General features: G+C 41.8%; 1 protein-coding gene across 1 annotated transcript in view; it reads right to left on the bottom strand.

The window, feature by feature from the left end:
• Positions 1-14,768, bottom strand: part of PRKCI (protein kinase C iota) — a 60,483-nt gene extending 45,715 nt beyond the window's left edge. Inside the window, exons 1-2 of the mRNA XM_027766419.1 lie at positions 14,641-14,768; positions 12,766-13,037 (exon numbers count right to left, since the gene is read on the bottom strand). Of these exons, the coding sequence (XP_027622220.1) occupies positions 12,766-13,037; positions 14,641-14,768 (400 nt within the window). The remainder of the gene's footprint in view (positions 1-12,765; positions 13,038-14,640) is intronic.
• Between the last annotated feature and the right edge of the window lie 498 nt (positions 14,769-15,266).

Below are 15,266 nucleotides of genomic sequence, written 5' to 3'. Positions count from 1 at the left end.
AGAACAGTCACAAATTAAAAAAAAAAAAAAAAAAAAGGCAAAAAAAAAAAAAAAAAAGGCAAAAAAACAACACTAGATAGAATGTTTGTACGCTGAAGAGTAAAATGTAAAATGGCACTCAAAAGTAGTATGGCAGTTCTTCGGGAAAAAAAAAAAGTAGAGGCCAGCAGGTGGCAAAATATAGGGGCCATCGCTAGACCCCACACCTGGCCAATTGTGGTTCAAGTCCCAGATCTGGTAGCTTGAAACTCACGCCGGGCGTGCATGTGTGTGTGCCCAAAATCCCGGGAGGAGAATGGAAAAGAAGGGATTGTGGTGTGGCCATCCCTCTGGAGGGTGATTTCTCACTTTCTCTCTCACTGTCTCTGTCTCTCTCTCTCTCTGATAAGCCCATCACCCTGATGGCAATAAGACAACCTAAAAAAAAAAAAAGGAGTACCTATATCTGTCTTTTTTCTTTCCCTCTTTCTCTTCCCCTCTTTCATAAATTAAAAAAAAAAAAAAAGGCAGAAGCAACCCGCGTTTCTATCAATGGCTAAATGGGTAAACAAAATGTGGAACATACATATACACAGTCTGAAAAAGAAAGTTCTGACACATACTACAGCATGGAAGAATCTTGATAACATTATGCCGAGTGAAATAAACCAATCGCAAAAGGGCAGACATATGATTCAACTGACATGAGATACCTGGATCAGTCAAATTCAGAGAAAAAAGCTAGAATGGTGATTGCAAAGGGCTAAGGGAAACGGAGAACGGGAAAACTACTGCTTAGAGAGCCTGGAAGGACAGTTCTGGGGATGGATGCCGGTGTGACATCAGCGTCAACGTACTTATACCAATGGCTATACCAATAGCATATGTAGAAATGTCAAGAATGAAATACTTGTTTTCAAGAAGCATCTTAGAGGAAACATTTCTGAACCAAGACTTGCTTGGCTTGTAAATAACCCTCTTACCCTCAATCTCTAACTACAAAGTCTCTCAAAATACGGTACGACCTGGAGGCAAAGATCCAATGGACAGTGCTTCCAGGCAGACATGGTCAAGATCTTGAGGACGTAAGACCTGGAAAACTTAACGTGGTGCCCTAAGGGTGCTGTCAAAGAGTACCCAGACTCTCTCAGTCAAGATAAGACAGGGACCTGACTCAGAAAGATCTACGGGTGTGGCTTCTGTCTAGCAGAGTGGATTACAATTTGATAGACAGGAGGACTTTGTCCAAGATGAAGCCAGAACTTTGGACCTCCAACTTTGCAGGAGACAGTCTGCGAAATCTGCTGAGCTGCAAACGCAGGCCATTCCTTATTAGAAAAAAAAAAGGAGGATGACTCAGTAGGCAAAGTCAAGAGTCATGCAAAACCACTCTCAGAAGACAGGGTTTTAGCTACAGAACTGCTCATAAGTTCCACAGCTATATCTCAGAAAGAGCGTGTATGTGTGTGTGTGTGTGTGTGTGTGTATAAATAAATAAAATTAGTTTTGCTACAGAGGACATATATTCACCAGAGAGAGTGAGAGAGAGAGAGAGAGAAATTACACCAGGGCAATGGCCATTCTGCAATCCCTTCTCCTCCATTTTCCTCTAGGAATTCTAGACACCCATACACAAGCCACAGCACCTTTTTAAGACCAAGAGTCCGGGACTTGAACCATGCGGCCACATGTGATCCAGCTGCCCTAACCATCACACCACTGGCGGGGTCCTGATGGGGTATATTTATAAATTTTTCCCCAAAAGTCTAAAAATATTAAACCAAATTCAACACCCAACAAACTGTAGTTTCTACTTTCCAAGTGACCTCAGCAGTTAGGAGGATTTTACTGTAGGAGTCTATGAAGCAAAAAACCTAAACTCTGTAGCCTAATGATTAAAGGAACCAGATTTTCTAATTTGCAGAACAGATAAAAAGAGATCAAACAAAATTTAATTAAATGCTATCTGTAAGAGGTTGAAGTATCTCAACACAATGCGACTTTAGAAATAAACTAAAAAAACTAGCAAAATAAAAACAAAAAGGAGAAGAAAAAAAAAAAAAACAGCACAAAGGAAACATTCAAAATACATATAACATGGGGGCCAGCAGGTGGCACGATGATTAAGGTGCTGGATTCCCACATGGCTGACTGCGGTTCAAGTTCCAGATCTGGTGGCTTGGAAATCACACCAGGTTCATGTATATGCATATCCCAAATCCTCAGAGGAGAAAGGAAGAGAAGGGATTATAGCATGGCCATTGCCCCCAAGGGGTGATTTCTCACTTTCCCTCTCTCTGTATATGCTTGTCTCTTCTCCAGCCAATGCACATGCCCACACCCTATGACAAAAAAAGAAAAAAAAAAAAGAAAAAAAAGAAAAAAGCATATATATATATATACATATATACACACACACACACACACACACATACATGCATATATATATGTTCAACTAAATTAAGAAAAAATCATCAGGTCTGGCCCTGTAGCTCAGTGGTTAAGGAAGAAAGATCTCACATGGTCATATGTGGTTTGAATCCCAACCCTGGTGGCTTGAGAAGCATAACCCAGAACACGTGCGTGCATGCCCCAAACCCTAACCAGAGAGAGAAGTGGAGGAGAAAGGCTTGTGGCATGACCACGCCCTGCTGGGGAAGTGCTTTCTCTGCTCTCCTACCTTGGAGGCACAAACTCCCTCCAGTAATCAAAAAGAAAGAAAGGCTCTATAAAATAATAAACACAATTCTGTGTCAGGGTGATAGGACTATGGATATAATTTCTGAAGTTTTCTTTTTTAAATGTTTTAAAGTTCCCTTAACACTATCTCTCCTTTAATAAGCACCTATAAAACACTGGGTCAATGGAAAATTCATGACATATTTTTCTGTTTTTCTATGCAAAAATGCATCATAATTTTTCCAACAACCCAATATACAGAGGTCTAGAAAACTCTTTAAGGAGTTGTGTACTTTGGAGAAAGCTGTCATTTCATCAACTTGCATAAACCTTTATTATATTTATTCATTTTTAAAAGAATTATATAGTTTTTAAAAAAAAAAAAAGAATTATTTTTTAACTTCATTTACTTATTTATTTACTTAAATTTGACCATACAGGGACAGAAAGGGGGTGGGGTGGGGAGTGAGGAAGCAAGCCACCAAGTCTAGGACTTGAACCATGGTTGGCCATGTGGGAGTCTAGTGCCCTCATCCACCACGCTACCTGCCGGCCCCCAGAATTAAATAATTTTATTTTTGTTATTTTAAAATTTCCTATAGAGCACGTACACTCACCAGAGAGACAACAGAGAGAGAGAGAGATGCAGAGAAAATGAGAATGCAAGCCACCAGGTCTGGGACTCAAAATGCAGTCGACCACACGGGAGGTCCAGCTTAACCACCACACAGCTTGCTGACCCCATACCAACCTTTATTAGATAGCTGTGTGCTCCTAGAACAAAGAAAGCATCGGCCAGACGTTACAAAGCTATATGCAATTTAAACAAGTATCATATACATAAAAGGCTTTAGTAAGGAGCATCAAACACCTCTCAAGAGAGGTGTCCTTTGTCCTTCACCCAGGCTCTAGATACCAGCTCTCCTGGGTAACTTTACCTACAGAGTTAAATCTATTTTATTTTTACTGAACTGAATGCCTTTAGTTCAGTATTACCATTTTCTGGCTAACTGTTTAATATTTGATAAAATTAGAAGCATAACTCAGAAGTAAAACATACCATATGGAGTTATAAAATAAAGATGAATTAAAAAAGCAACTTCTTGGGACCAGGAGCTGGCATAATGGCTATGTCATTGGACTCCCATGTAGTGGACCACGGTTTGAGTCCCGGACCTGGTGGCTTAAACTCATGCCGGGCGTGTGTGCCCAAGATCCCGAGAGGAGAACGGAAGAGAAAAGACTGCAGTGTGGCCATCCCCTCTGGTGGGGTGATTCGTCACTTTCTGTCTGTCTCTCCAGCAAGTGCACGGGCCCTACAGCAAAAATCTCTCTTAAAAACAAAAAAAGCAACTTCTCAAAGCCCATTCTATTACCAAAGTTTGAATTCACTTCCCAAGACACCCAGAGTGACAATGTGCAGTGCAATGAATTTTGAAGGAATCAATTTGTGTACCTTGTTCTTTTTTAATGTACCGACACATATTTTTACTATATATCTATTTACATATTTATATATATATGTGTGTGTATATATATATATATATGTGTAACATATATAGTTAGCCTATAAAAAGAAAGATGCAAATTAGAGCACTAGAAGACTTTGGTAAACATGCAAAACCCATTTATTTATGTGAGACTCTGAGAAGATGCAGGACATTAAACACATACATAACACTAGTTATTTTTAGTAATTTCAGCATATGGCCGAATTCTGTGTCCCTATTTGAAGGACTCAACACAGTCCACAAGCAAAGTTGACCACCTGTGAGACAGGACCACCATACCTCTCCCTGATGTCCGAGTCGGCCACAGACTCAAACTGCCACTGTGCCAGGACCTTCGCACTGCCACCCCCCCTCTGGATACGGGGGTTAGAATGCTATCCGCCACTTGTAACAGTCAGAACACTCCCTAACAGGTTACACAGCTTAAAATGTAGATTTGCAAACAGTTTCCAGTGCCATGGCAGTTAGGTGGTCATCCTTTCAAAACCAGTCCAGTTACACCAGTACTGAACTTCCGGCTCTTTGTTTAGTTTCTCTGGGAGGTAGCAGCCAGTGGTTTCAGAAATAGTCTGTCCAGTGAAGCCGCTCATCCTCAACTTCCACTTATTGAGGAGACAGAGTAACAGAAAGCAAAGTTAACCCTCCACCTGAAACAACACAAAAACACTGGGGAAGGCTGGCCCTGTAAAACACTGCGCTGGGAACCAAACGCCACATGCCAACCATGGTTCAAATCCCAGAGCTGCTGGTTTAAAAAACATAAAATAGTCTGTCCAGTGAAGCCGCTCATCCTCAACTTCCACTTATTGAGGAGACAGAGTAACAGAAAGCAAAGTTAACCCTCCACCTGAAACAACACAAAAACACTGGGGAAGGCTGGCCCTGTAAAACACTGCGCTGGGAACCAAACGCCACATGCCAACCATGGTTCAAATCCCAGAGCTGCTGGTTTAGAAAACATACCAGGTGTATATGCATGTATGCCCAAAATCTTGACAGGAAGAAGCACGGGAGAAAAGGGATCGCAGCGTGACAAAACTCCATTGGAAGAGAGCTTTATTTTTTTCCTCCCTCCATTTCTCTCTAGCCAAAAGAAGAAAAAAAAAAAAAGACAAGGTCCATTGGAAAAAGGGAAGTTTCAGAATGTGGGATGAAGGTCATTCACAGGAATGTGAAAGCACATAAAGGGGCAGCCCTGCGGCTTGGTCTTCAGGGAGCCAAATTCCGAATGGCTGACCAGTCCAATGCTGGCCCCGGCAGCGTGAAAACATGCCATGTATATCTGCATGTGCACACACGCTCCAACCCCGACAGGATGGAGGAGAAGGGATTGTAGCATGACGACACCCTACTGAGGGGTGCTTTCTCCCCTCTCTCTGGCAAGTGCAAGCACTCTCAATTTTTGTGTGTCAAATTATTTTACCTATTATTATTGCTTAAATTTAACCAAAGAGCGAGAGAAAGGGAAAGTGAGAAAGCAAGTCGCCAGGTCCAGGACTTGAAACGTGGTTGGCTACATGGGAGTCCATCATCTTCACCACATCACCTGACGACCCTAGCACTTTCAATTTTTATAAAGCATATAAAACCACTATACTTTGGGGACCAGCAGTTAGCATAATGGCTATGTTGCTGAATTCCCATGTAGTTGACAGCAGTTCGAGTCCTGGACCCGGTGGCTTAAACTCACGCCGGGCATGTGTGTGTGCGTGCCCAAGATCCCGAGAGGAGAATGGAGGAGAAGGGATTGAGGCATGGCCATCCCCCCCGGGAGGGGGGGGGTGGTGATTTCTCGCTTTCTATCTCTCTGCCTCTCTCTGTCTTTCTGGCGAGCGCAAGCGCCCTATAGCAAAACCCTCACCCAAAAAAAACAAAAACAAACAAAAAAAAACACTATACTTTGTCATTTATAGCACGGAGTTGTGACAGAAAGCAGATCAGTGGTTGCCTAGGGATGGACGGGTGAAAGTGAGAAAATGGTCTGAATTATAAACTTATGTTGTGTTAATTACTGCCAAGAAAGTGGAGGACAATGCAACAGGAGACAGGAAGCCAATGAGGAAAGCTATTCCCACGAATCAGAGCAGAGGCTGGATCCTATCATGCTCCTACGGTCTCTCTTGCCTCATAAATTAAAATCTGTCTCTGTGGGCCAGCAGGTGGCATAGCGGTTAAGGTGCTGGACTCTCACCCGGCTGACGGCAGTTCAAGTCCTGGAGCTGGCAGCTTGAAAATCACACTGGGCATGTGCTCATGAGTGCCCAGAATCCGAGGAGGAGAATGGAGAAGGGACTAAAGGGTGGCCATGCCCCTTGGCACTGATTTCTCACTTTCCCTCTCACTGTTTCTCTACCTCTCTGGTAAGCACACATGCCCTATAGCAAAAAATTTTAAAGAGTTGTATGATACACTATTGGTCCATAGATAACTGAACTGCTTATGGAAAACTCACACATTGGAGGTCAGAAGTATTTTGAGTAGAGATAGAGAAAAAAAAAAGCATATGCAGTGTCTGATTCCATTCCTGTGAACACTAATCTATAGTGACAGAAAGCAGATTAGTAGTTGCCTAGGAATAGAGAAAAAGTAATAAGGGAAGCTCGCAGGTAGTGTGGTGGTTAAGGTACTGGACTTCCACATGACTGACTATGGTTCTAGTACTGGACTTGGCAGCTTGCTTTCTCACTTTCCCTCTCTCTCTCTCTCTCTGTGTACCTCTATGGTCAAATTTTAAAAAATAATAACAACGATAATGATGAATAAAATAATTTTTTTTGAAAAAAGGAGTAAGAAATCACAAAGCACAAGAAAATATACTGGAGTAACAAATAGGTTCTTTTTGTTTTTTGTAGAAAAATTTATGTTATAGGGTGCATGCACTCACCGGAAAGACAGAGACACAGAAAGTGAGAAGTCACCCCTCCCACCAAGAGGAGATGGCCACGCTTCAACCCCTTCTCTTCCAGTCTCCTCTCGGGATCTTGGGCACACACACACATGTGCCCAGTGTTGTTTTAAGCCATCAGGTCTGGGACTTGAACCACAGTTGACTACATGGGAGTCCAGCAACATAACCATTATGCCATCTGCTGATCCCCAAGACTCCATAATCTTTACATCAAAAAAATGTTTACACTTGTTTTAAATTTCTATTAATCTCACTTATTGAAGCCATCAGACATAAATAAAAGAACTAAATCCCCCAGCCCCTGCAAATCATCTACATTTCATTCCCTCAAAGTCTTTTATATGATATGAAATAAATGAATTCACATACCCTATTGGTGAGAATGTAATAAAGGGGGCCATCCCCAACGCACGGTGGTGAAGAGAGCCCAGATCCCACATGGCCAGCTGCAGTGAGTCTTGGCCCCGGCAGCTTGAAAATCACACCAGGTGCCTGTGCATGCCTGCTCCAGAACCTGATGGGACAGAGAAGGATGAAAAAGCACTGTGGCATGACCACACCCCATGGGGGGAGCTTCCTCTCTCTCCTTCCTCTCTTTCTCTTGCAAGCACACATGCCTTCAGGCAATTAAAAAACAAACCAGAAAATTTAATAAAGGCTACAATATTTTTAGTGGTCAGTCTAGTACCACCTATCTTCAAGAATATATTCTATTTCAGGGAATTTACCTTACAGGTAATATAGACAGGCACCTCAAAAATATATGCACAAAATCTAAAAATGCATCAAAACTTGTATTATTAAACTGTAAACAATCCAAATGTCCATCAAAAAGAGACGAGATGGGGCCGGCAGGTGGCGTGGTGATTAAGGGTGCTGGGCTCCCACATGGCTGATCACAGTTCAAGTCCTAGACCTGGCGGCTTGTTTGTTTTCTCTCTCTCTCACACACTCTCCTTCTCTGGTCAAATTAAAATAAACAAAGATAAATAAAATAATTCTTAAAAAAAAAAAAAGAACCAGCTAAATAAAGTGTGGTAAAAAACATGTTATATAAAACTTAACAGTCCTTAGAATGAAGAAAGTTTACATGCAATCCCTTCTCTTCCCTGCTGCTCCTGGGATCTTAGGCACACAGACACATGGGATTTTCAAGCGTAATTCTGAAGTCACTGGGTGAAACAACAGTCAGCCATGTGGGAGTTCAGTGACATACCCACTATACCATCTGCTGGTCCGAGCAAAGGCCAGTTTTTAGAAGTGACAGAAGATAACAGAAATATGGTCAAATTTGGGCCAGTCAGGTGATGTGGGATCAAGTCCCAGGCTGGGCCTCTTGACATACTGGGTACGTGTGCATTCATGCCCCGAATCCCAGAGAGTGGAGGAGAGAGAGGACAAACATGGTCGGCATGGTCATCCTCCAGCCCCTGTGGGCTGCTTTCTCACTTCCCATTCAAAAAAAGAAAAGAAAATACAGTTAAATTTTAAACCAGGTAATCAGATCCTGAACTTACATATTTACAGAACCAATTCAAAATTTAGAAAACTAGGAGCCAGCCCGTAGTGAAGTGCTTAAGGTACTGGACTCTGACATGGCTGCCTGAGGTTCGAGTCCGGCACCTGGCGGCTTGAAACTCACCCCAGGTGCTTGTGCGTGCATGCCCAAAATCCCAAGAGGAGAATGGAGGAGAGGGGATTGCAGGAAAGCCATTCCTTCCTTCACCCCCGGGGGTGATTGCTAGCTTTCTGTCTCTCCAGTGAGCACACACACCCTATTGCAAAAAAATCTCTGAAAAACAAACAAAAAGGTCACAGATGTTATTTCCTGCCCCAAACCTTCTCAAAATACAAGAGTATATAGGGAAGGGAGGAAGGTTACAAAATTACTATTCATTCTAAAGTGTTTAGTTGGATTAAGTAAACCAGTTTTTCCACATCAAATCAAATCGAAACTTGTTTTGAGCACAAGGAAAAAGGACAGTTGTCGTAAATGTTTAAAGAGATGAAATGAGCTAATGGTCTTTATTTGCTTAAACCTAAAATCCCACAATTAAATGTTCAGCTTCTAGGAGAGTTTTCTCATGTGTCAGAGAATCAAACTATAGTCTTGTTTTTAACAAATCTTAGTCAAATTTTCTTCTCCAGATTAGCATGTCCCAATGTCTACATGATTGAAAATAAAGGTAACAATTATAACTGAAAAAAATGTAAGTAGCTTAGAAATAATTATTACTGGCTCTGCCTTTCTAAAATTAAGAAAATGGGAATCATAATTCAGTAAGGGAAGGAGGAGCACATGGGAATCAACAGACCTTAATGGAGAACTGGAACTTTGAACAATGCAAAGGCTGCAGTTTCACAGTTTTCCCTTAAAAATGAGGACATCTGATAGCTGCTTAGGGAGAGGAAACTATGAGCTACATTATAAAAGCATACTGTTTTATCAAAGAATAAATTTAACTTACTAGATGAATCTATTACATTGTTGGGAAAGTCAAGATGTATTTTTCTATACAAGAATGCATGGTGACTTTCCTGAAGACCCAATATTTGTTACATTATGCCATTACTCTTTGTAAAGAAAATAAATAAATCTAACAGGCCCTGTAGCTCAGTGGTTAAGGTAACTGGATCCTACATGACAGCCAGCTCTACGCTCCTTTTTGGTTTTTGAAGGTTTTTTGCTATAGGGCATGTACTCGCCAGAGGACGGAGAGAGAAAGTAAGAAATCTCCCCCGAGGGGATGCCAAGTCGCAATCCCTCCTCTATTCCCCTCCTGAGATTTTGGGCATGCATGCACATGTAGCCAGAGTGAGTTTCAAGCCACCAGGTTCAGGACTTAAACCAAAGTCATCCAAGTGTGAGTCCAGCACTTTAACCACCACACCACCTCCTGGCCTCTGTGTTCCTCTTAAATAATTCAAGCTTTAAAATCACAAGCTAGCATTTCACTTACTAAATGAGCAAAAATATGAACAACTCATAATATCTGTGATAGTGAAGGCAAGGGTAAAAGATCTTCTCGTTCAACGTAGTTTGTGCCATAAATTGGCTTAACTTTAAAAATGTATTATTTTAATAGACAAATAAAATTGTCTATCTTTATAGTACACAAAATGATGTTTGGATATATGCACACATTGTGGAATGGCTAAATCAAATTAATTAACACATACATTACCTTACACACTTATTTGCTTTAACCTTTCCCTCCCCCCTTTCCTTTATACCAGAGGTTACAAGCATGTGCCAGAGAGAGAGAGAGAGAGAGAGAGAGAGAGAGAGAGAGGAAGAGGAAGAGGAAGAGGAAGAGGAAGAGGAAGAGAGAAAGTACTTCCTGGTCATAGTGCAATCTCCCTTCCTCCATTTCTTTTTTAAGTCAAGATCATGGGCAAGTGTGCACATGCATCTGATGTGTTTTTCAAGCCATCAGGGCTGGGATTCGGACAAGGATAGGACAGAAGGGATTCAGCTCCCTCCACACAATGCCTTGCCACTGCACTATGGGGCCAGCCCTTGTTTAACTTTTTTTTTTTTTTAGATTTTTGCCATAGGCTGCATGTGTTCAAAGGAGAGAAACAGAGAGAAAGGGAAATGAGTAATCACCTTCCAGGGTCATGGCCACACCACAGTCCTTTCTCTTCCATTCTCTTCTAGTGATTTTGGGCATGCGTGCACACACGCCTGGCATGTTTTTCAAGATGCTAGGTCCGGGACTCGAACCAGTCAGGCATGTGAGATCCAGTGCCTCAACCATCACCTCGCCTACTGGTCAGCCCTAGTTTAACATTTTTTGGTGACAAATTCTCATAAGTTAACTTTTTTGATGACAAATTCTCACAATGTGCATATTTCCACATGGCCAACCGTGGTTTGAGTCCCAGACCTGGTGGTTTGTTTTCTCACTTTCCCTTCTTCTCTCTCTGGTCAAATTTTTAAAAAAGCAATAACAAATGGAATTAAATAAATAATTCTCTAATTCAAAAAAAAAATAAAAAGGAAAGAAAATGGGACCAGCTCATAAAATAGTGGTTAGGGTGGCTGGAGGTAGAGTCCCAGATCCAGAGACTTGAGAAATACACTGGGCGTGTATATCCAAAATCCTGACAGAAGGGAGTAATAGAGGAAAAGGGATTAGTGTGACCATTCCACGTGGGGGTGCTTTCTCATTTTCCCCTCTCTCTCATTTCTCTGTCTCTCTCCAGTGAGATTATACACGCTCTGGCAAAATTTAAAAAAAAGGGGGGGGAGGGAGAGAAAACCATGTTTGAGTTCATCTGTAGCTTAGCACCAACATAATGTCTTTCCACAGTTCTGTGTATCAGAGAACACAGAAAATCCCAACTATTGAACTAAATATTACAAAGATAGTCCTTGGGACCAGCAGTTGGCATAATGGCTTTATCACTGGACTCCCATGTATTCTACCACGGTTCGAGTCCCAGACCCAGTGGCTTAAACTCATGCCAGGTGCGTGTTCATGCATGCCCAAGATCCCAAAAGGAGAATGGAGGACAAGGGATTGCAGCGTGGCCATCCCCCCTGGGGGGTGATTTCTTGCTGTCTCTTTGTCTCTGTCTCTTTGGCGAGCGCATGCACCCTATAGCAAACCCCGCCACAGCAAAAAAAAAAACAAAAAAAAACACAAACAAAAAAACACAGATAGCCCTTAAAATAAAATTCCATTTGTATCACAATTAATAGAAAACCATTATACAAAAGCAGCATATTTAGGACACCTAATAACTACACCTAAGTAGCATTTCATCCTGTAAATTAAGTCTAATAATGTTTTGCAAAAGCTTTTTGGGATCCATTCGTGTGTTTCTCAAACTTTAACGTCCATACAGCTCATGTGCAGACCCTAGGAAAATTCAATTCTATTCAGTAGTGTGTGACAGGGCCCGAGAGTCTGCACTCCTATGAAGTTTGTGACAAGGACCCAGTCCAAGTTCAGAGCTGATCACTCCCCACACTTGAACTCAGTGATTCCTGCTCTTCCCAACCCACCATGTGCCTGAAGTCTTCAACCTAAATGAGTCCCCCTCACCTCCTCCATTTTGAAAACTTTTATTGTTAGAGGTTTAACTCAAACTGCAGGGATTTCAGGCAGAAATGTAGATGCTGCTGCTTCTGTGTTCCTGAGGCCTCTATAAATTTTGTTTTCCAGAGTTTATCACACATGTCATACACATGTCCATTTCCCCATGAGACTATGAGTTGTAGGGCAGGAAATGTCGTATCTTCAGCACACAGATTTTCAATAAATGTTTTCTGAGCACAAGTCACTGAGATACTGAGTTTCTGCTACTACTTTGAAATAATGATTGTCACAAGCACTTTCATTCCTTTCATTTTCTTTAAGGTAATGTTTAGATAATCTATTAAGTTAAAATATAAGACAACACATATTCAAAATTAAAGTAAAATGCTATACACTATTTGATGAGATGTTCATCTTATTACTGAAAAAAAGTCATGTTAATTTCATTTCATTTGGGATAAAATGAACAAAACAAAAAACAGTTCTTTTTGGTACCATTTCAATTCAAATGCTTAAGAAGAAATTTCTAAAGTACTTGCCCCTAAATTTCTTAGGACTCATTTATTATATTTCTTTAAACAAAAACAATAATAAATTAAATGCTGACAGAGTCAGTCCACTTTTTTTTTAAACCACTCACCTTCCTCATCTATCCATTTCATGGTAAAAAGCTGCTCGTTGTCAAAAGAACACATGTCTCGAACCTCATTGCAAAGACCCTCAAAAGAGATGGAAGGTTCAAAATGTGTTATCATGATATCCCTGGAAAAGAAAAGCAGTTTTAAGTTTGCAAATGAATGAAACTGGTAATGTTCTGATAATAGCAAACGCCTGGCGATGTCAGGGGCTCCAGCGGTTCCGTGTATGTGTCCACATGCATCACTTCCAGTAAACTCTCTGTACAAAGTAAAATGTCAATATTAAATACTTAGAAACAAAAATTCCGCATTCTGAGCGATCCCACGTCACTCTCCCTCGCTCAGAAAGCCCACCTTGACTGCTCGGAGGGACAGGCTCGCTTTTCCTCAGTGCTTCCTATGGAAAGCTTACTTCTTCCGAAAGCATTTCTCCTGACGAATGCCAACTCCATCACTGGTAACCATCTGCCTTACACGGAACAGAAATCTGCTCCGATGGCGAGTCCCAGATCTCCCCTCCCAGAAAGTCTACCCTTCATCCCAGAGAAGACCCTGGGGTCCTATCATCTCCCTTGGTCTGGACTTCTACAGACTAACCACGGATGAGTCTGTCAGTCGTTCTCTGCATGGCATGATTTCTAGACCCCACGCCTTCATTTCCATCTTTTTCTAAAAAAAATTCCAATTTGCCAAAATTGGCTTTAAAGTGATTCATATTTTGAATTATTCACTAAGAAAACTTAAAATCACAGCAGAATGTTTTAAAGTGAAAGACTAGCATTTACTCCTAGAAGCCATGAGAAGGCTCCCTATGATCTAATCTCCACACGGCAAACGCAGGGAACCTTTTAAATATGTCAGATAGATTGACTGACTTAATTTAACACTAAAATAATGATCTCTTTGTGTTACCTTCTGCTCTGAGGGTTTTACAAAATAAATGTAGTTTGCGTCTTTCTGTTTTACATCTTCAAATGCTTCTCCGCTCAAGCAGAGTAAAATCCAATTCCTAGCAGAATCTACAACCCATGTGTGAACCAGCCCTGGCCACATCTCTCAACCACCTCTCCTACCATTAGGTGATAAATATTTATAGTCCACCATTGCCCCAGCTAGAATGTAAACCTGGTAAAAGCAAGGACTATGTTTGTTATTGTTTCTAGAGGTCAATGTATTACTTAGCACAAAATGAGTACGCGATAAACATTCATTGACAAGTTGAAAGGAAAGAAATTACACTGTCGGGAACTGAGGACAGAGATGGGTAGCAGGACCATAAAATAGGAAATAAGTTAAAATTTTAGTTTTCTACAAAAAAGTTACAGCTGTCACACTGGACATCATAATCCCACTTTACAGATCTCAAAAAAGCAAGACACAAAGGCATACTTGCTAGAGTCTCGTATTTAAAAAATGGAATATTGGGCGTGGTGGTGTCCGCCCTATGGTAAAAAATGGAATATAAATTCAAAGTCAAACCTCCAAATGGCACGGGTGATGGTCACTGTGATATGCTCCTCACTCTCTCACCCCACCCTGCCACCAAACCCCCATGAAGCAATGAAAGATTCATCATCTCAGCTGCCTGAAGTGCTATCAGTGACAATCTTCGGTTGTCAGCTCAATCCACAGACTGACTCCTGACCTATGTCACACCTCTTCTTGGCACAACCCACGACCAGTGACGTTCTAAGTGTAGAGGTATTAAGGCCCTAGACTCAAGTCAGGAAAGCTGTGAAGTGTCAACCCTCCCAGGAGGGTCAAAGGAGGTTTTAGCTGCATCTCCAGGACAGCTTGATATTTTCTGCCTAAGCCTGTCTTATGGTTTCGATGTGTACCCCCACGGCCCCCAGTCCATACTGAAAATTAATCCCTACTGTGTTGGTATTAATTGGCGGGGACTTCTGGGAAGTGGTGACCTTCCGAAGGCTCTGCCCCCATGAATGGATGAGTGCTGTGTAAAAGGGCTGGAAGGAACTCGTTTAGTCCTTTTCCGTCCTCCCATCCTGTCGAACACGTGACGATGAAGCATTACTCCTCCCTCACAGCAACAAGGTGCCACCTCAGAAGGAGACAGAGCCTCTCCACAGACACGGAATCAGCCAGCACCCTGACCTTGGACTTCCCAGCCTCCAGAACTATGAGAAGTGAGCTCCTGATCGTCACAGATACCCAGCCTGCAGTATTAGTAGCAGCTCAAATGGACCAAGACCGCTGCTTCCTTCCCTCCTCCTCTCCTCCACAGCTATCAATCCCTAGAGCACCTCTGAGTAAACCTCTTGCATACTAATTTCCTGAGATCCCCCCACCTCTCCACAGCAGCATCTACTCAATGCATATATCTTAATTGGAGAGGTTTTTTGTTTGTTATAGGCCACATGTATGGTCCCAGCCCATACAAATATTTTTAAAACATCTATATAACCCTTAAAAAGTGTCAGGTTCTGGGACCGGCAGGTGGCGTGATGGTTAAGGCACTGGACACTCCTACATGGCTTGCTTT

Source organism: Tupaia chinensis, unplaced genomic scaffold, assembly GCF_000334495.1.
Source record: "Tupaia chinensis unplaced genomic scaffold, TupChi_1.0 Scaffold143333_1, whole genome shotgun sequence".
Taxonomy (NCBI): domain Eukaryota; kingdom Metazoa; phylum Chordata; class Mammalia; order Scandentia; family Tupaiidae; genus Tupaia; species Tupaia belangeri.
Note: the sequence above shows the minus strand (reverse complement) of the source record. Positions and strands in the feature narration are given on the sequence as shown.